The sequence below is a fragment of the Python bivittatus genome, unplaced genomic scaffold (genome assembly GCF_059951505.1).
Source record: "Python bivittatus isolate LINGU-HERP-01145 unplaced genomic scaffold, Pbiv_v1 ctg000980_np1212, whole genome shotgun sequence".
Taxonomy (NCBI): domain Eukaryota; kingdom Metazoa; phylum Chordata; class Lepidosauria; order Squamata; family Pythonidae; genus Python; species Python bivittatus.
In genome coordinates this window covers 56,429,305-56,450,819 of record NW_028277125.1, presented here as the reverse complement: position 1 = coordinate 56,450,819, position 21,515 = coordinate 56,429,305, and the positions used below count along the sequence as shown (strand labels likewise).

The following is a 21,515-nucleotide window of genomic DNA, read 5'->3' as shown; positions in this document are numbered from 1 at the left end:
TAAATGTATTAAGTTGGCTTTTAAAGTTTAAATCAACATATATTTCTGTACAAAAGTGAATGACACACCCCTGAAAATACGGGGTGCTCTAGTCATATTCATATACTAATTTAGATTTCTTTTACAATAGTCTCCCATTTCCTTTTTTATCTCTTGTATTACAATATGCAACTCATAAGTCAAAAACAAGATTCTCAATATTGCTAGTATACATCATTGATCATTGTTAAACAGCATTTCATAAAATATTGGTAGAAATAAGTGTGATTAATTTTAAAAAGTATATAATTATTACATGCAAAGGTATATATTTGTGAAGGCAAGAATCATAAATGGCATTTTTAAAAAGCAAAGTGCTACTGCATAGGCTCAACTGTTAACAGATTTTTTAGTTTTATTTTATTTTTTTACAAACCTCTTAGTTTTATAATTGCTACAGTTTTGAATTAACAAGCTAAACTTTCTCACAAAAACGTGTGCAGCCAAACTTCAATGGCTATTCAAGGGAAGGGCAAAGTCAAGCAAATAAAAGGCCCAGCCCTATATTCATTCTGCAGAATTCCAGATACATGCTGACATCTTGCATTCCATGAGGACAGTAGCTTCAGAAAAGCAGGAGGAGGAAGGAATTAAACCTCCTGATGCCTCAAGAGAGGGGAAAAAAATCTTACAGCTGTTTTCTCTAACAGCAGCTGCTACTGGATATATTAATGCACATATTTGCCCTATTCAGTAGGATTGTTTTTAAGTAAAACAGCTCCAAGCTCTAGTAGGATTCATCATCACAAAAAGTTGTATATATTTTTGCTCTAAAAACCCAAAGTGCATCTCTGAGAGGTGTAGTTAGCAGGCACATTGAGTATTTGGCAGTGTAGCCAATCGATGTAATCTGTCAAACATTCACAGATTGCTTGAGGGAAGTCAAATTGTGTATGCAGCTCTTGGGTTCAAAGTATCAGCTGACTTACTGTGAACATCTAACTTTCAGCCTCTCTTGCAAGTTATGGATGTACTGAGACTGCAGTAGAGGCAGTATGTTAGGAATCATGGGAGTTGCAGTCCCAACATACTTGGAGTGTGCCAAATTGAGGAAGGCTTATTTAATTTGTGTATTTTAACAGTGTTCATGGCATTAACAATTCGATTATTGATTTCCACTAAGGTGCTGATTGGGGTTGACAATTACTATTTCACCTTAATGCACAGCTCAAACCATCATGTCTTCGGGTCCTTTGTAGGAAGTACAGTTCTATACTGTAGTCAAGAACGTTTTATGACACACTGATGGATTTTCAAGCCTGTATCATTGCTTATCCTCTCCAGAAATATATATATTAAAAAAAACCCTACTCTTTCTTCCACAGAATTCTTTACATAAGCATTATAGTAAAGAAGAATTTATTAAGTACTCCACTGAGATTTATATACAACATCAGATCTTAAGCATTTGTTCAGCAGCTGCCAAATGATAAAAGAAATTTTCTGTTGCTGGTGGAAATCGCTTTTGTTTCAGTGCTTCTAAGTTAAGTGATGGCTTCTCACCATCATGAATGACCTCTGTGAATGAAGCCAGATTTGTCAAGATTTCCTTTGTCTTCAATGAAACATCCTGCAGACACATTTTTAAAACAAAGAGAGCAAACATCAAAAAAGTTGGTAAAAAGAAAAGCTCCTCTTGCACTAGCTTATGTTAATTCATTGTAAAAGTTTGATAAGCAAAACTGCTATAGAAATTATTTTCTGAGATGGAATGAGCTAGGTTTATGTGATTTCCGATATCTGCCATCTCAGATTACTGCTACTGTTCTGAATATTGTCAGTATCTGAATCTAGTGGATTCACACACACATAATGACTAGGCTTATGCATATCATTTGAAATGTGATTAGATGGTATGTTGCACAAACTCAACCACTATGATTTTTAAATTAGTTTTAGAATGCTGCATGTACCCTGCCAATTGTGGCTTATCAAAATAAACATGTTTAAACAAATCATAGCTGAGAGTGAGGTATGAATCCAGATTATCTATATATTCCTTCCTGATATTCTACACGTGCTTCCTTGAGAGCTTTCCCCTAAAATACAACATACAAATAATTAAAGTAGGCAAGGAAACAAAATACGGATTGGAAGCAGCTTTCTGACAAGGATCTTTTCCAGTGCTATTTGGAGATGCCATGGACTGAACTACTACAAATATATATGCTTATTAAAACTTTAAAACCTATTCTGCTAAGCCTTTTTTTGTTTTGCAGTGTATTTCATTGTTTTATCATGAAATGGGGTAAGATGCCTCAAGTAATGTATACAGGTAGTCCTTGGGTTATGACCATTTGTTTAGCAACTGCTCAAAGTTCCAACGGCACTGAACGAATGGTACTTATGCCAGGTGTTTGGAGTTCCGGCTGTCGCAGCATCCCCACGGTCACGTGATCATAATTTTCAATGTTTCCCACAAGCAAAGTCAATGGGGAAGCCAGCAGGAAGTTGGAAGTCATGGCCATGTGAGGTCTTTGCTTAATGACCCACACGGTCCTCACTTAACAATGGCAATCAGGACTGCCAGAATTGCCATCGCTAAGCAACACAAATGTACTTTGACTGTGTTGCTTAGTGACAGCAATTCCGGTCCCAATTGCCATTATAAGCCAAGGACTATCTGTACAGAAAGAAAATTTAGATTTTCAAATACACGTGTGTGTGTGTGTGATCAAAGAAGCTGGGAAGTCAAGGGCCATGGTAAGCAGGAAAATAATGCAAAGGGAGTGAGGCTGTATGATACACATGGCAGGACTAGGATTTGCTTTTTTCCTGGGGTTTGAGTTTTCTTTGTCTTTTTCTAAAACCAATTATAAGATTATTTAAGGTTTATGTTACATATTTTGTGCTTCTTGTCTCAAAAAAAAGGGGGACTCAAAAGTGGTCAAAGGAGATTTCAATGACTGGAAAAACAATAACTTTGAGGCCACAGATGACCCATTCCTGTCTCAAACTATTGAGTGGTAACGAGCTCTGGTCAACCTTTGACTCACGTATTTATTAAAATAAATTAAGATGGTGAATATTTCCAATTTAATTTTAGAATGACTTACAGTTTTACATTATATATGGATTCAAGAACAATGGCTTGCTTTAAATCAAATTAATTTCAGTTTCAGATTTGTTATCCAGCTTTGTTTAGACGGAATTGTTTAGCTTATCTCAAAATGAAAGCTTGGTTTCTTCTCTACCTTCCATAGAAGACATGGAGACCAAAGTTTTTCCAGAGCTTACTGTCAGTCATCTAAACCACTGTGGATCCCTGTCTTAACCACTAATAACTATTCTAAACTAGAAGCATGGTATTTTAGTTAACAAAAGTGGGTTAAAGACTGAAATAATCCAGAAGCTTAACCTTTATAACTTGACTGTTAGATTTCTCTGGATCTTCTGCAGATTGAACAATTAGTTGACCAATTTCTTTATGCAATTTTCCCATTGTCATTGCCTCTGAGGAGAAAGAGAAATACAACACCACTCATTTCCTTTGTACAAATCAATGAAAATAAATATATAGCCCCAAAACAGAACTGTAATCACATCATCAGAATTTGGGTCAAAAGACCACATTGCCATAGAAAAGGTACACATTTCCAGATCAGGATTTCTTCATACCAGCATTCAACTATCATTCCTTATTCTTTGTATAATGCTACAATTTTGCTCCTTTGTAGTTTGTTTAACAATAGAACTGAACTGATAGAACTCCCCATGCTGCTATCTTTCAGGGTCCATATTTCAGTTTCTGTACATTAGCACAATTTCTCCCAATCAGAAAAGGACACTCTGTGGTGGCATCACTTTGATCCAATTAGACAACTAAGTGAAAATCCTACTATTAGCAGAATAACTTTTAGTTTAATTCTTCCAACCCATTCCTTTTCATAATCATTTTTTGTATCCTTTCCTAAGCACCAGGAAATTAGCATTGGCACTAAGAACCTCTTAGTTCTTAGTTTCATCTTACGGTAACAGAGTTTTCTGAATATTGGAATAGAGGAATGCACTCCACCATCCTTTGATCCTTGGATTTTGACATTTTCCACACCCCACTCCAAGTTTGGAAGGTGACTGGGGGCTTGAGGGTAGGAGGAGAATTAGTACAGCAATGGACAGAGGAAGACATTATAGAACGGTACACAGGAAGGGTTTTAATCCTTTCTTCTAGCCTTTCAGCCTTATCCTGGGGTCCTGGATGCCAAATTGGCTTCAGGCTGCTAATGCCAGGTCTGTCTGTAATAAGAACATACTCCTCCATGACTTAGGTACAAGGTGGAACCCGGTGTGAATAACTAAAGCCTGGTTGGGTTAAGACATAGATGTTTCCTTATTAAGCATTTGCTCTTCCAGGCCTCAAATACCTTAGCAGTTATAACTGCAAAGTTTGGAAACTGATTTGCAATGATCCTTTCAGAGATCTTTGTGGTGACCAGATGTCTGCTGCATGACTGGATATGAGATCACATTATTTTGAGTGACACAGTAGGAATTCTGCTTGCTAAGCATTTTGTAGATAAATATTCTTTTATCTGGTTGGAATTAGACACCACTTGGACAGAGTCTCTTGAGTTGACTGGGACAACATTTTGTTAAACCACCGGTGATATGTTTATTTCTATGAAGTTTGAGGATAGGATTGGGTACTTTAAAGTATATGCTACCTGTGAGTTGGAGCCTTGCCTCTCCTATATATTTGGGCAGCCAGAGAGGAGATGAGGGTTTGGATTTGGGCATGGTAAATGCTTTTTTGAGAACATACGTGATACCAGCAGCCTTGAAAGAAATGATAGTGCATCCCGTCCTTCAGGAACCATCCTTTGATCCATCCCCACTTGACAACTTCTACCCTGACTGCAACCTCCCATTTGGGGGGAAAGCTTTGGAGAAGGTACTAGGGCAGCAATTGCAGAGACTCTTGGATAAAATGGATTATCAGGACCCCTCAAAGTCTAGTTTCAAACCTGGCATGGAAACAGCATTGATCACTCTTGTGGATAACCCACAGTGGGCCCCAGATAGAAAGAATATAACCTTCTAGATAACTCACTTGGAATGGGTTGGGGGTACTTTACTACACTGGTTCCTTTCTTTCCTGAGTAGTCAGCTCTAGTTGGTATTGATGGGGATGAGAGGCTGACTCCTTGGTGATTCTAGTATGGAATGCCTTACGGCTTAACCATTTCCCCATTCTTTTCAACATCTGAATGAAAGGAGGTGAGTTATTATATATATGATTATGACACACAGTTGTAAATCTTCAACCTGGGCCAGATGGGCCAGATCCAATTTGGTATCTGAAGACTGAACAATTGGATGGGCCAGAAGAGACTCAGGCACAGTCTCAGGATAATGAAGATGCTGTTTGTCCAGAAACAATCTGGCTCCATAGCAACTCCTGCACTGGTTCCGGATGGGGCTTAATTATCCCTGAAGAAGCAGGTCCGCAGTCTGGAGGTTTTTCTGGATTCATGGCTCCTGCTGGATTAGCAGGTGGAGGCCATGTCCAGGAGAGCTTTTGTCCAGTTTTGCATGAATTGCAGCCCTTTTCAGAGCAGGATGCCTGGCAACTCCTGCAATGAGCTCTGTGGGGAGCTGCTTTTAAAGGCTATTCAGAAACTACAGTTGGTGAAGTCTGTCATTGCCTGTTGATGAGAGAGGATATAGCAGGATTAGATCTATCCTGTGGGTACTTCATTGGCTAACTGGTTTCTGAAAACTATTCAAAGGGCTGCTGATGACTTATAAAACCCTTGAGTGTTTGTTACCTATGGGACTGTCTTCTTCAAGTTCATTCTGCCCATCTGCTGTGCATAAGCTGAGAGGGCATGGTAATGAATTGGGGTCCAAAAGCAGACCTTTTTGGTGGCAGTTCTCTTGCTCTGGAATAGTTCACCCTCCAAAGTTAGATAGCTGCCTCCTTGCTAACATTCAAAAAGGCTGTTCAAATGGTTATTTTTCATAGAGCTTTTAAGGTACAGTGTATTGGGTTACTGTCTGTTGGGCTCTGGGTTTTAATTTTAGCATTTTGGATAAATTTTAAATGATTTTGGAAGATATTTTAATCAACATTTTTCACATGTTTATAATGCAGTGAGCCACCCAGAATTGTATACCCCTCATAGAGGCTAGCGCAGTGTTTCTCAGCCTTGTCAACTTTAAGATGTGTGGACTTCAGTTCCCTGGCTAATTGAGGAATTCTAATAGTTCAAGTCCATACATCTTAAAGTTGACAAGGTTGAGAAACATTGCACTAGCACATGATTTTTAGTATAAATAAAAAAGTTGTGCTTATGCCCAACTAAAATTTGCCTTCATCAACATGCAAACAAATACATCTACATGTCTACATATGAGAAAAGTAGATGACATAACCTACAAACCTTTTGCTTGATGTGAAATGGTGATTTCACTTTCAGCCAGATTCACGTATACATCATAAAGGTCTAGCCTGTTGTTCACCTCTGAATCTATACATCCAGCAATGTATCCTGATAAGGAAAGATTTTGCTATTTCAGTTCAATAAAAGCATTCTCACTAGAAGTACTTTAATATTAATTTAAAAGCTTATAATGATTTTTGTTCTTTTCTGTAGTCTTAAACATGCATGCTAATGTTGGACATCTACCAGTATCATGGGAATCTACCTAGTAAAAAATAGATATAGAATTCTATATTTAGCATTCCACTATTCTACAAGAAACTCCAAGCAGCTACTTTTTACAACGGATAAATAGAAACTGTCCAGTACTGCAATTTCCAGACATCTGAGACCCCCAAATGGATCATAAGATTATTAATGTGCCCTTGAATGAAGACATATAATGAATAGTACCTCTTCTGGGCTTTGACCATCATCTTGTGATATTAAGCTGATGCTCAAAATCTTACAAAAATTCAAATTATATACTACTACTGTGAACACTTCTATGGATTAGGATGTTAATAACTTTTATAATATAAGCACTAGAGAGGCACAATCCTGGTCCCTTCAGTTAATGAATGTCATCTTACGGGACCCTGGAAGCCTGCCTTTTCTGTCGCAGCATCTGCCCTCTGGAACACCATACCATCCTGAGATTACATTGGCCCCAACTCTGCTGGCCTTTTGTAAAGCACTGAAGACCTGCATGTGCTCCAGGGCCTGGGGATTGGGAGGCTAGATGGCCTGGTGAGAAGTCGTTGTCAATTGTTTTGTCTGGGTTCGTTCTCAGTGACTATTGTAGGTTTTTACCCTTTGCTAATATTGTTTTAATGTTTGCATATGTTGTTAGCTGGCCATAGTCACATTTGTGAGATGGGTGGCCATATAAATCAATTTAATAAATACATAATAAACAAACTATTTTTTCTATTACCACAAAATATAATTTAGTCAATCTGTTTTGTGAGGCTGATTTTTACCCATTATCAGTAATACCTGGACACATTTTTAATGCTTCTAATTCATCATCATTCAGATGTACGTATGAATGAAGAATTGACCAATCTTGTCGGTGCCACACTAAGGCTGGTAATGTCCTAAAAGAAAGTTATATTATTTTAATACAGTAGCTCTTTTCAAGAACCTCTTCTCAAAGGATGCACTAGCTGGTCTTGTCCCCTTCATTTGGCCTATAAGAGGATCAGGATCCTAAATCATATGGGCAATCTACATAATTTCAGCCATAGAGATTAAGTCTTCCAAAAGATGAATGATATTACTGTATAATATAAGGTATGGATGGATGCATGGCTAGCAGGCATACTCTTGACCCCTTTTGAAATTGGAATTTTACAAAAACAAATACGTTAAATGTTAAGAAATGTTTTGAGGACAACTTCAACGCTGTTAAGTGTTGCTTTTACAGAATCCGTCATCTGTGTATAAACCATGACTTATTTTACAAAATGATTAAACAGGATAGTGGATAAGCAACAAGAGATTACTTTGACACTAATCGATAGAACCAGATACCATAACAGACTTTAATCTATATCAAAACAAGCCCATTTCAAACAATGGATTATCAGTTTTGTCAAATTAGGATTTGTTATAAATCATAATCTCCACTTTGTATTCAATAGCTGCATTCACGATTAATACTTAACCAATTTATAATGATGGTTTATGATTACAGTTATCAGTCAAAATCTGATTCTAGCAACACACCACGAAGCTATAGTTTGTTGCTGGCTTATACATTCATGTTTGCTTTGACTGCAGGTTATCATATCATACTTGTCTCAGAAACCAAGTGGGTAAATCATGCTATCTGGCAACCCCAAATCTACATATGGTACAAGTGAAGAGTAAATCAACAGGCCCTTTAGCAAGCCAGAAGGGAATCTTTTCTAATTAGAGGCTTTTCTGGATACTTTATAGATCAGACATTGTTTGGGAACATTCTGGGAGGATAAAGGGGATAACAGTGGGCATCCTCACCAATCTGCTTCTTTTTAAATGAGTATTTTGTGACTGGCCACACCCAACATGGCAGCCATGGTGTGCGAACATCAATGACATGATCTCTAAGTTCCAATGGCACCCATTTGTTGGGGCTTCTCTTGTTCACTGGTTCTAGGGGCTGGGTCAGATGCCTTTAAAGGCAGACCAAAGATAACCATGGCAACTAAGGCTACCTTTGGTTATTAGTTCCAAAGGCCGTATACCACAGTAAATTACAGTATGCCTCTCAAGGGTAGTTTCTGCAGAATAAACATGGGATGGCACTTTTACATTCATATCCTACTTGAGGGCTTATCCTAAGTAGCTAGCTGGACATCGTTGAAGGAGTATTGCAAACTAGATAAACTTTTGCTCTGATCTGCAATATACTGCAATTGTCACAAACAGCCAATGGGCAAAACAGAATGAATGTGTCAATGTCTTGTGTGCCAAGGAAAAGGATGCTGCACATTTACAAGTCTCTTCTCATCTGCAAAGTCATACGTACAACCCTTCACAGATTTCCTGAGCAACTGACACTAGTTTCTTCAGGCACTCTTTTATACAACGAAGGTACCCCCTTCAATGTGTTACGAAAAGTTTGACATTGTGAATCAAGTCTACTGACTACATGATTAACAGAGGCCATGAGTTAGCAGTGCAGTAAACACTATGGCTACCATGAATGTGAAGTTAAGGGAATGGTGGAATGAAAGAACCCATGTGACCTTTTGAAAACAATATAAACTTAAACCACTGTTAAGTGTTGACATGCAAAGCAGGCCACCCACACCCTCAAAGTTCAAGCACAAGGACTCAAACACATTACAGTTGAATGTTATAGATATATTAACTTGTGTTAGAAATAAAGAAGATAAGGAATTCAGGCCCATGGCCAAGAGACGTGAAAATGAAATTAAGTGAAGGAAAACTTCTTATTTCATCAATGTGTTTTACCTTGTAAATTCGAGGATAGTTTCTATTCTGGGATGATATACTACAATTCTTTTCTTTAACATGAGTGCAGTATATAGGATGACTGTTTCCATTCCAAATTGAAATACTATATCTAGAACAATCAGAAGTGAAACAGATTGTTAATACAATATAATAGCAGAATTCTGCACAATTAACGACATAACTATATGAACTACTGTAATTCACTTGAATTCACTTTTATAAGGAGACCAAATTTACTCAGCTTTTACTCACAGAACACTTTTTAGATCCATCAGGCTATAGTCTGGTAGTCACATCTATGTCATGGCTTGATTAATCACTGTCTGTTGTTAAAGTCACCATTGGCTAGATTCACCTAACATGCCAAGCCATGATTTACAAGCCACAATGACCAAACCAACCACATGACAGCTTAATGCACCATCTGAACCTGGCATTTATCCTACTTTTTAAAGAATACAAACACTTTGTATCTTTTACATCGTTTTGCAAACCAGTTGAGGAAATAAATTATTAAAAACCATTCTACCATTTCAATTCATGCCAGGGTGTTATTTTTCTCACCATCTGTAAGGGGAGGACACGAAAGGGAAACCCAAAGCAGGCCCTGGAAAACTCTTGGGATCCTCTTACATGGCCAAGATTCTCTTATGCCAACGTCAGCCCTGAGGAAAAAGCTGGTGATGCAACTAATCACAACCATCATTTCAAAAGCAGTGGTTGTTGTGCTGAGCCCCTCAGGGTCAGCTTACTTGGAAATAAATTTCATTGAAAGAAAGGGAGCTTATTTTCAAGAATGCATAGTTTCAACTAGAACTGTATTACTGATTTTTTTAAAAAAATCTCACCTTTGACTGAGCCTGCAAGGTAAGCTTTTCTGACATCAAAATCTTTGCTTAGGAAAGAACCATTTTCTTCACTCTGACAAATCCCCTTTGTAAGGACAGAAATGTAACTCTCCATCATTTTTACAGGGCTCCCATATTTCAGGTATATTCTGAAAAATAAATTGAGCTTCAATATTTACATCTCTGCCAAAAAAACCAAATCTAAACAAACTCAAGCCATTACTTTAGAGTAAGTGTCCTGAGATAAATCTGCTGTAAGATTACATGTGTTACAATTAAAGCATTTTGAGATTTACACACACATGGACTCCAAGCATCTCTCACCATTTAACATGTTGGGAGTTGGGGCCCAGCAATATCTGAAGATCACAAGGTTTTCCATCCATTCTTGGATTTCAAAATTACAAACTCAAAGGCCCAGAAATTTCCGGGAAACAAAAAAGAGAAAAATGGGCAGCAGCAGAACGATCATTGCACATTTCCTCTTATAGCGCAGCTCAGGTGAAAGTTAATCCACTCAACTTCAGAAGGGTTGCCAATACGTTTGGATAGCCAAAACACAAAGAGGCATGGCAGTGTTTCTAGACTGGCACAAACTGGGTGTGGAGAAGATGCCTTCGATAAAAGTGGATAAAGTTCAGGATTCCAGGATGTACTTGGTTGTTTAACTGTTTAAAAAACTAGAACCTTGAAATAATTCGACTGGAGCCTGATAAAAATATGTATACTTATATACAAAAATCCCTAATTATTTTCTTTCCCGTCTCCCTTGCCAGGTTTTTCTTCATTTTAGCAGTATAACTGAGCCATAACTTGTTAAAAGTATCAACAACAAATGTTGTTGCTAATGTTCAGTAACTGGGAGTCAGACATCTGTTCTACTGCAAATAATTCAGAGATCTATCAGTAGATCTCAACCTGTCACCCACCCTTCGTTAAGATTTCCTGTCCCTGAACCAAAAAGGCCATTAAAATGTTAAGGACACGTCAGATTCAACAAGAAAACAAGTAGTCAGTACAGCTGATACAATAAGAGAAATATAATCAAGGTCTTCCAAAGAAGAGTCTAGTGTCTGTATTCTGAGCCAAATAAATGCTTTTCATATGTAGTATTATCAATATTAGCAATGTAGCTATGGATGTAACAAGGGCATGAATGACTATGGTTAAATGGGTTTTTCTTCAGGTAGAGATGCAACTGGAACATGATCTGACTCATGCAGGAAAACAAATCTTATTAGATTTATTGTGACTAATGTGCTTACAACAGAACCACATTTTAGAAGAAAGGGATTCACTTCAATCTGTTCCCTTCATCCATGATGTTCTGTGAGAACTAGTAGGAGATACTATTATGTGTCATTTTTTGTTGTTTTGGTAAACCTTTTACTAACTTGAAATACATAGTAATTATATGTATAATTATAATGGTAATTAATAATCCTTTCAAAAATGTTTTCACCTATTAATTGGGAGTACATCACTATGCAAAAGGTTTTAACTTAGCTAATAAACCATGCAGGTGTTATAGAAAACGTATCAGCAATACACACCTACAGAGGATCCTAGAGAAGGCTGCATATTTCTCTGGGTTAAAGTCTTTGGTTGTCAGAACAATGGAAAAATGGGTCACCTATGCAACATATAGAAAAAAAAAGTTTATGCCCAAATACTTCATTATAAAATAATAGTGTAAACAACTGGAAATGAGAGATAATTTGGCAGATAAAGTTGCTCAGATATGCTCAAGAGTTGGACTTTGACTGGGCAGGTCCATTTGAGATGCTTGGGGCAGAGTCTTGTGGAGAAAGTTGTTAGAAAGTGGTCAGACAACAGCTGCAGACAATCTTGGAGGAAGTAAATTATCTGGACCTGTTTCAGTCAGAGTTTAGGCCTTTGCCCAGGTCCATCTAGTGCACTATTTTTACCCATTCCTAGAGTTAAAGGCCCTTCAAACAATCACTCATGCCCTAGTCCCCCTCATGAATGAACAACTGCAATACAGTCTACACGAGACTGCCCTTGAAGGCCACTTGGAAACTACAGCTGGTCCAGAATGCAACAGTACAGGCAATGATGGGTATACCATGATATGTCCATGTATGATCATTGTTCCACGAGCTGCACTGGTTGCCAATTGATTTCTGGGTACAATTCAAGGGGCTGGTTATCACTTATAAAACTTCTTGTGCCATAGGACCTGCTTAGTTAAGGGACTGCCTATCTCCAATAGTTCCTGCCCACCCAGTAAGATCAGGCAGATTGTTTAATTGATATAGGAGCATGGCCAATATCATCTATTGGGATCTAGGAAGTGTGTCTTCTCTGTTGTCACGCCGGCCTCTGCAATAGCATTCTCCTGGGGATCCATATGGCTCCCACCCTGATTGAGTTCCAGAAGTCACTGAAAACTTGGCTTTGCTTCTAGGCCTAGGGGTAGGATGGCTGCTGAGCCCGTCAGTTTTTCTTTGGGGTATTTTGGGGGTGTTGTGTGTGTTCCTTCTGGATCCTCAGGACTTTTCATGATTTTTTGTTTTTGTTTTTGAGCCACCCAGTTTCATCAGGAGCTAGGCAGCCTCTAAGTTTAAATCAATCAATCAATCAATCAGTCGAGTGCATTCTCGGCCCCTTTAAGTCTATTACATTACTGAAAATCTAATGTTCTTCACCACAGTCCAGTACATCTTGAATTTTGTTCAAACATCCAGTTTAACTGTCAGTTGACGCAAATGGAATAGTAAGTTATTTTTTTCTCTCCCACCAATGTTTAACATAGCTTTTGTTATCATATGTATGGTACATATATTATACAGCGTATTTATATGGTCTCTGTTATCTTATGAAATCAGCAGACATATAAATAAGCCTTCTTTCAGAAATCCGATTCATCTCTTATTAGGATAAAGAATGTGCAAGATGAGATCTTTCTATCAAAGATCCAAATTTCAATCTTACCTTTTTCAAGACAGAAGCCTCTGGAATTTCCATGGTTGTAATATAAAACCATGTTAGTTTGTACTGGCCAAATAGGAATGTGTGAAGCTGTTTGCTCTCATCTGTAAGGCAGCATTTTCTCAATAAGAGGTCCCTGAATCCAGTCGTTGTAGAAGGGTAACACCAAACCCACAGAGCATCTCCATTGGTATCTTTTTCTATGGTGGAAAGATGTTCACTGTGAGAATGCCAACAGCAGCAAGGGAGTAAATTGATCAGTTAATCAGATCCAGTTATGCAGTCAACTTAACACCCACTTTTTACACACTTCAAAAATACTAGGCTCTGACACTTTTGGGGAAGAAATGGGAAACTGAAGGCGGCTCTGCTGAGAGTGGAGCCGTCGACTACAGCAGAATGAAGAGCTGGAGTAAAAAGCTGACTCTTTGCAATTCCTTTCTGGACTCAGGAGAGGACTGGGATCGCTCACAAGGGCTCCAGACGGCTGCTCCTCGTACGGAGACCACATAAGAGCAGTCTCTGGCGTGTTTAGAGCACTGGGAGACAAGGGAATGCCATTGTAGCCCAAGCTGCAGTTCAGCACCTTTAAAAATGACACAGGTTCGCATATTTCCCTTCTTATAGGCTCTGCTTGCATATATTATATAAGCCTTAATAGTTAGGGAAATTAACTCATATTTATGGCAGTACAATATATACACATATTCTAATCTGCAATGAGATATTAATCTGGGACAATATTATTAAAAAAAATCTCTCTGGCCTGCAGCCAGAGCAGCAAATTCTATATTTTAGCTAAAAGCACATTTCATTTAAAACTATCATAAACTGTATTTCCTTATATAGACCTCCCTCCCTTTCTTCTGCTGCTTCCCTTGTATTAAACTTTACATTGTACTCTTCTTGTAGCAAGAACCTGCTCTAGTAGAATTTGTAAAACACCACATACACTGAATGTGCCAAATAATAACAACTATTTGTTTCTTTTTAAGTCCTCCCGCTATGGGTCTCTCTGCCAAGTGAAGTGAGGTGGGTGGTAGCAAAGAAGGTTTTCTAAGTTGTGGGGGTCCTGATTCAGAAATGCTTCCACATTAAGGAAGACTTGGTAACTTTGCACTGCTGACAAGCTTGGACATCTGTCCTGAGCATTTTTTTCGCTATTTACAACCAGCATTATATTGGTAAAGTGACATTTATTTATATCTTTCCTGTGCTATTTATTAATTGCATTCTATTACTTTTCCACTCTCCATTCAGAAAAGGGTTGCAGTTTTAGATGACTGCATAGGGGCTTTTTCTAAATTAGAGGCTATCTAAGGCCTTTCTGTAAATTAGTGGGAGATGGGAGGTGGCGGCTATGTTCACCCAACATTCAGAGTGACTATTAAACATACTACAATAAACTACAGCTAGATTCACAGAACACACTAAAGCAGAGTTTCTCAACCTCAGCCACTTGAAGATGTGTGGACTTCAACTCCCAGAATTCCCCAGCCTGGGGAATTCTGGGAGTTGAAGTCCACACATCTTCAAGTGGCTGAGGTTGAGAAACACTGCACTAAACTATAAAGCGGCTGAGTTTATTCTAACTTTGTATATTATGTGAAATGCAGCAAACAAGCCTGTAAAGCCTCCTTTGAGTCAAGTTCAACTTCTGATGGCTACACTGGCCATTAACACCCAAGCCATTTGCCACTGCCTTCCTCCAGGGTGTTTCCTTTTCCAGTTCATAGTCCCGGGATTTCTCTGGATTTCCTCCGTCAGCATCAACCAGGTTTGAACCTGACCCGGCTTTGCTTTTTCAGTTTCCCCATGGTGGCTTCGGTGCCGTCCGCCAGCTGGGCTTGTCAAAAGGCAGGCGGTATTACGAGTGATAGTAAAAAGAACTACCTTAGCAGAATGGGTGAATACTCCGCTCGCTTATTCCTGGGTAGGGTAAGGGAACATGCCAAGTCGGATTTCTTCCCCCCTAGCCTTCTCCTCTCCTGTTTGTGCACGGGCACAGACGGACCCGAAAGAGCGCCACGATCCGACCCTGTTGGCTCGAACGGCACAGCATAGCGAAAGGCAGAGCGCTTAAGGCGATCTATCCAGGCCGATAGGAAGGGGCGAAAAGGAAGACGCTCTCTCCCCATCTCCCTTCCCCCACGGCTTCTTCAGCACACAATCCATCTTTCCGCTTCCTAATGGAAATGGGGAGGGGAAACGAGGGGGGCTAACCCGCTCTCCCCCCACCCCTGACATTCCCACCGCGGGCAGCGAGGAACGGAAACGCGCTTACCAATCAGACCTACACCCATAAGCAGCTGAGCCTCCGTCTCTGCCATCTTTCTCCTCCCAGCGCCAGGATCCCTCCTCTGTTTCCTGAGAGACCCATCATGGGCCTCATAGCGGGAGAATAATTGAGTAACACGCCTCCTGGCTTCCGGCTCGATTTGGGTCTTCGGCTTACCCGAGATCAGCGCGACGCGTCCGTGTGCGGGGTGGTGGAGCGTGAAGTGTCTACGCGGAGTTTTTCCACGTTGATTGTAAAGCCGCTGGCAGTTAAGCGAAGTTTGTTTCTCCTAGGAGCAGAGGGGCGTGTAGAAAGAAAATTCAATGCGACTAGTCCACCTTTCTGCTTAATGGAGAATTCGTATTAGACGATCCAGTCCAGTTAAACATTTCTGGTGATTGTTGCCAAAAAGTCCTTACTGCTTACTGTCCTATCCGGCTTATCCAGATTTTGCTTCCGTGAAATGTCGGTCTCTTGGTTCGGTTCTGCTCCCCAGAGCAACAGAGACTATTTATTTAGCTGCAGGATCTGGGGACGCCCTCGTGCGATCATACCGAATGGTTGGGAGCCTTCCCCCCCAACTCTTTGAGGAGCCCGGAAGACCCACACCAGCCATCTTTGAGGAGTATTTGCACAGCTGTAACTATAAGCACTATTTTTCCTTTATATCGGTCATTCTGCCAAGAAGCTTAAGACGCTGAAATCCATTGCCAGTGGGATTTGAATTGCCAGACAGACTGAATACTGGCTTCCAACAGAGGCATTACATTGTATACATGGGTTTAGTGCTCTTGATCTCAACATACCTTGGTTTTACTGATCATAGTTGGTATTTCCATGCTGGGGGTCAGGGGCTGGAGCAAAACTGAGTGTCCTAGTTTCATTTCAATAATAGGTTCAAGAGTGAGATTCTAAAAAATCTTTTGTTCTTGGTAATGAGATTGGACCTCAGGGATTCCTCACAATACAAAACTCTCTTATTTTTTAACTTCTAGGTGAAGCTTCTGGGTGGAGTCATCTGGGGGATGGGGTTTATACTTACAAATGCAGTTCGTATTTCTTCTTTTTCATTTAATCTAACAGCAAAATGATGTCCCTAATATGTATCTTTAGGAACAGTTTGGCCATTGCAATTTATGCAAACGCTGTTTCTTAGCAGTAATTAATATATTTATTATTCATGTTTGTATGCTGCCACAATAAAAAATGAATTTTGGCAGCTCACATAAAAAATACAACTCCTCTACAAAAATAGAGAATAAAAGTTGGCAACAACTCAAATCAGTGGAATGCTGTCCCAAAAAGGTCTGTCTTTTAGACCTTTGTGGAAAACCAGCAAAGAGGGAGCCAGCCTGATCCCCATAGGGAGGCTTTTCCACAATATCAGTGCTGTCACTGAAAAGCAGAGTCCTTGCCTCAGTCCCCTGAAAGTGTGGGACTTGGAGCAGATTCTCCCTGCTAGATCTAATTGAAAGGCCTGAAGGTATCCAAGTGCAAAGCCATGAAGGTCTTCCTGGGTCAAAAGCAGAACTCTTAATTAGACCCAGGAACCAATTGGCCACCAAAGCAGGGCTCAGAAACCTGGTGTTATTTCCTCCCAGTATTGGCTGCCTGAAAGTACATGGGCCGCTGCATTTTGAACTGCAGTTTACAATATTCTTCAAGGGCAGTCACAAGAAGAGTGCATTACAGTAGTCTATACAGGTAGTGATGAGGACGAGTTACTGTTGTCACATCCTCCTGCCTCAGCTAAGGCTGCAATTGGCACACTGGCCAGTGGCTGGCCATGGCTTCCACCTAGTGATCCAGCAGGAACCATGAGTCTGGAGCATCTTATTGGGTTGGGAGTGAATGCAGCTCACATGTGTATGGGGGGGGGGTGTAACTTTTACCACCCCAAATTGTCAACCCCTCCCAACAGCTTCATATAAATGTTGAAAAGGAGGGGAGACAAGACCAACCCCTATGGCACAAGTCAGTGGCCACCAGGCCAACATTTCTTCCACCAAGAGACTGGAACCATCCGCTAAGGAAGGAGCAGAACCACTGCAAAAGAGTACCTCCGACTCCCAATCCTGCAGTCCAAAAGGATATCATGATTGATCATATCAAAAGCCATCAAGAAATTTAGCAAGACCAGGAGAGGTACATTTCCCCCATCCAGTTCCCTACTCAGGATCTCCAGGAGAATGACCAGTGCTGTCTCCTTCCCTAAAGCGGGTCTGAATCCTGACTGAAAAGGTTTAAGGTTTACAGGGTGCTGTAAAGTTGATCCGATACCACCATTTCAACAACCTTCTCCCAAAAGGGAAGGTTGGAGACCAATCTGTCCAGGGATGGGTTCTTCAGGAGAGATCACACTACAGCCACCTTTGGTCTCCCAGCAGCATTCTGTCCTGCAATGACAATTTCCCAGACTGAAGTGGTGATTACCACCCCTGCTTCTTTTACAAGCTGAAAGGGGCAGGAATCCAATCAGCAAGTAGCAGAAGACAACCAACAACTAAGACTACACCCTATATTTTTCCTCAGAGATCACAGACCAGGAAGAGTCCCAGATAACATGGTAAGACAGTGCCCCAGTCACCATTAAAAATTCTGTCCATGCCACTTATCTATATGGTTTGAATTGGCATTCACATATGCTTTCAGCCAGCTTATTTCTGAGCCTAGTCGGATGAACTTGATTTTAAACCCCTTAATGTCTTAGGATCTAGGTATCTTGGGAGGATAATCTCTGCAAATAAGGTCCTACTTGAATTTCATCATAAGCAGCCAAATTGGTTTCTAAAAGTAGACCTTTTTCTGTCATGTTTCTAACTTTCAGAGACCTTATTTTGTTTTGCTAGATAAATCACAGCTTATATTACTTTCCTGTTATCTTTCTAAAGATAGATGTTTATGTTGCAAGAATCTTTGAGTTGAATAAAACAATTATTTTAATTGTTTATTGATTTTAGATGTTTTAACTCTGTGGTATAGAAGTTTTTAAGATAAACAGAATTGCTTTTTCATGTGCATTACAGAGGTGTGAAAAACAAAGTTTTTAGTGTGTCACATGTTAAAAACCCCCAAACATTTCTACACTGTGTATTTCAGATAAAGTTCCATTATCATTAATTTTATTTCTATAAACACAAATCCTTGTTTTATCTCCTGTTGTCATCACAAGATGTCTTACAGTAAATCTGTTTTGTGTACTAGGGGCATTTAGAATAGGATGGCATCCATGATCTTTTTTTTTAATATTTATATTTATTGAGAATTATACATAAAGTAAAAGCAAATCTAAAGAAAAAGAAAAAAAGAAAAAAGAAAAAGGTGCAAGAAAAAAAGAAAATAAACTAAAGTTATGAAATATGACTTCCGACCTTCTCTTCAACAGATCATCTTATAATCCTTCCTCCCTCTAGATGTTATGCAATCCCTTCAACTCCTCACTTAATCCATATCTTTTTTAATCTTTGAACCCATAAATCATTTTTTCTTCTTTCAGCAAAAAGTCCATGTAAGGTTTCTAGTCTTTCAGAAAAGTTTTTGTTTTTTTTCTGGCCAAACAGGTCAGCTTTGCCATCTAACATTTTCACAATCCATTTCTCCATTGTGGGAATTTAATTGTTCTTCCATTATTGAGCATACAATAATCTTACTGCATATACAAAATCAGCTGCCATGAGTCTTTTCTAATTCATTGTCCATAAGTCCCAATAAAAAATACTGTTTCTTCACAATATTTATCTTTAAAATCCTTTGCATTATCAGGATTGCATCCATGATCAAGAAACCCAGATAGTCACAGCCCTGCTTAGGTGTTCAGGCTAAACAGAATATTTAAATTTTATATAACATAAAATACATAGTTATTGACCTCGCATCTAGTCTTAAGCATCCATTACAGGTCTCAAATCAAAATGACATGTCCATCATGCTATTGCCACAAATGATGTGGCTTTTGATACAAATGTTATCTTTGTAGGACAAAACCATGATACACATGTAATCTGACTCCACCCCCCCATGCCCAAGTACGTCAGCATTTGTGATTTTCAGTGGCAAGTTTGAAGGAGGCATGATTACGTTTGTTGAATATGAGTATTTTCTGTACATTTGAGGGCCCTGATTTATTTATAATCCTATTCAGAGTTTTATTTACATTCAAGCACAAAGGTAAATAAGCCATACCTTTCATAACACTGTGGCTGGGTTCATCAAGCACAGTAAGCCATGAACTGATTGTTTTGATTTAGTATTATGCAAATTCAGATAGTTGGGATTTAGCCAATAGACTGTAGTTAAATTGTAGCTTAGCAAGATACATTAAACCACCTTGTAAATTAGATTATGGTAATGGATGAAAGACCCTTTTTTTGTAGTAGAGTGCAGTCCTGGAAAGGAAACTCTTAACACAGAAAAGTAAATTAAAAATAGCAACCCTTCTTTAATTATTATAGAAATAACACAAAGCCATGGTTTAACTGAACAATCACCCTATTTTACAAACCATAATTGCTACGTTTATACATCACACCTCAGTGGCTAAACCAGATTTAATGTATGAATCCAGCCTTTGTGACTTTCATGGAGAAGTAGAGCTTTCACTTTGGGCCTTCCTAGTTCTGAGTCAGCTTTTCATGGTCTAATAAGCTCCAGTCTGTTAAATAGGAACCACGGCCCTCACCGCTGACCATGCTGGTGGGGAAAACTGGAAATGGTAGCCCCAGAAGATGGACGCTGGCCTAGGCCAAGGCGGGCATGTCGTCTCTGGATAACACAAAGCAACTTTTATTAAGAAGGCTGGGCCCAAGGAATGCAGAGACACAATTCCGAGTAAACAATCACCAGGGCAGTTATTCTGAAGCCAAATTCACCAAACAGGAAGTAACGCTTTCCGAAGATGAAGGTAAAACTCAAGCGATGCGCCATTCTTTCCCGCGCATTTTCCTCCTCCTCCCTCCCCTGGTTTTTTTTTTTTTGGTGCTTTCGAGGTAGTCTCCACTCCTGCCGACTGCCTGAACTTCCTGCACATGCGTACACCTAACTCGGGGCCACAGGCGCCGCCTAATCGGTTCTCTTCCGGGCACGTTCCTGCGTGAGAGTCACGTGATGCCCTCCCTTTCCGTCCTCGCTTGCTGCCTGACTGGGCGCTCCTTAGGGCTCGTTGCCGCGTGAGGAGAAGCCGTCGCCATCATGCCGGTCTACTTCCAGCGGCCCGAGAACGCCCTGAAGCGGGCGAATGGTGAGTGTGAACCTCTGGGGGCCGCTCATATTCGGACCGAGGCCGCCCCCGTTTCTTTTTCGTCTTCGCATCGCCTCCGGCTGGGCTTAATGACGGGGGCTGAGGCCTAGGCTGCCACCAGACTTACACTGTAGCCACTCCCCCGCTTCCTTGCTTGAGGAGTGCGAACTGCCTGCCAGCCATCAGTAGGGGCGAAAGAGGCCATTTATCCACGAGCTTTTTAAACATAAATTAGGCCTTTTTGTACTTCTGGCATCGCGCCACTTGCCCTTTTAGCCAAAGTTTGCTTTAGGAGTGTGGCCATAGGGACAGGGAACATCTTTTTTTTCATATAAGTCGCAATAAAAGCAAGCACGAACTAAGGCTGTCTCTGATGACTGCCGCGTAATGCTGATCACACTTCGCCCAGGTCGATTTTTTTTTCCTTTGACGGTTCGTTACGTACTGCAAGTTCCAGCGGATCTATCTATTAAAATGTGCTTTTTCCCTATATATATTTACAGCTCACTTGACAGTTTCTGATAGCTTCTAAAACGTGTTCCTGTTTTCTAGAATGTGGTTTATATTGGAAAACATTGAGCACGGTTTTTTTTTTCAGGTTTAGGTTTAGTCGTTGCCTGGTTAGGGGTAAAAAGTTACAAACTCAGAAGGTGCAAGTCTTCCTTTCCTTCTCTCTCATATTTTAAGTCTGAAAATTAATGACTGCTTGATATAATATGGAAGAGTTTTTTTTTTAAAGCACTTCTCATTATAGTTGCTATAAGAAACTAAGG

At 39.8% G+C, this 21,515-nt stretch overlaps 2 protein-coding genes across 3 annotated transcripts in view; one reads left to right on the top strand and one right to left on the bottom strand.

Moving 5' to 3' along the window:
• Window positions 1–1,432: 1,432 nt before the first annotated feature.
• On the bottom strand, window positions 1,433–15,973 carry DENND10 (DENN domain containing 10). 2 transcript variants are annotated; one of them, XM_007429138.4, is made up of 9 exons: window positions 15,513–15,973; window positions 13,232–13,428; window positions 11,830–11,909; window positions 10,277–10,425; window positions 9,426–9,537; window positions 7,461–7,561; window positions 6,423–6,530; window positions 3,398–3,492; window positions 1,433–1,609 (listed from the first exon to the last, which is right to left on the bottom strand). In XM_007429138.4, the coding sequence occupies exons 1-9, from the start codon at window positions 15,556–15,558 to the stop codon at window positions 1,433–1,435; spliced, it is 1,065 nt and encodes a 354-aa protein (XP_007429200.1). In that variant the 5' UTR covers window positions 15,559–15,973. The 2 variants fall into 2 exon arrangements, with proteins under 2 accessions (XP_007429200.1, XP_087988773.1); XM_088132647.1 differs by having other exon boundaries at window positions 13,232–13,448; window positions 15,513–15,972.
• A 4,616-nt stretch (window positions 15,974–20,589) lies between these two features.
• The window catches only part of EIF3A (eukaryotic translation initiation factor 3 subunit A), a 38,330-nt gene continuing 37,404 nt past the window's right edge, over window positions 20,590–21,515 (top strand). Inside the window, exon 1 of the mRNA XM_007429136.4 lies at window positions 20,590–20,742. Within this exon, the coding sequence (XP_007429198.2) occupies window positions 20,694–20,742 (49 nt within the window). The 5' untranslated portion in view covers window positions 20,590–20,693. The remainder of the gene's footprint in view (window positions 20,743–21,515) is intronic.

Bases quoted from the DNA above. Each gene is read 5' to 3' on its own strand.
- DENND10 (XM_007429138.4), bottom strand. From the start codon at position 15,558: ATGGCAGAGACGGAGGCTCAGCTGCTTATGGGTGTAGGTCTGATTG. The intron at 6,531-7,460 runs GTATTACTGATA...TTTCCTTATCAG, and splicing joins AGCATTAAAAATGTGTCCAG to GATACATTGCTGGATGTATA. The intron at 1,610-3,397 runs GTTAAGCTTCTG...ATGTGTCTGCAG, and splicing joins CTAACAGTCAAGTTATAAAG to GATGTTTCATTGAAGACAAA.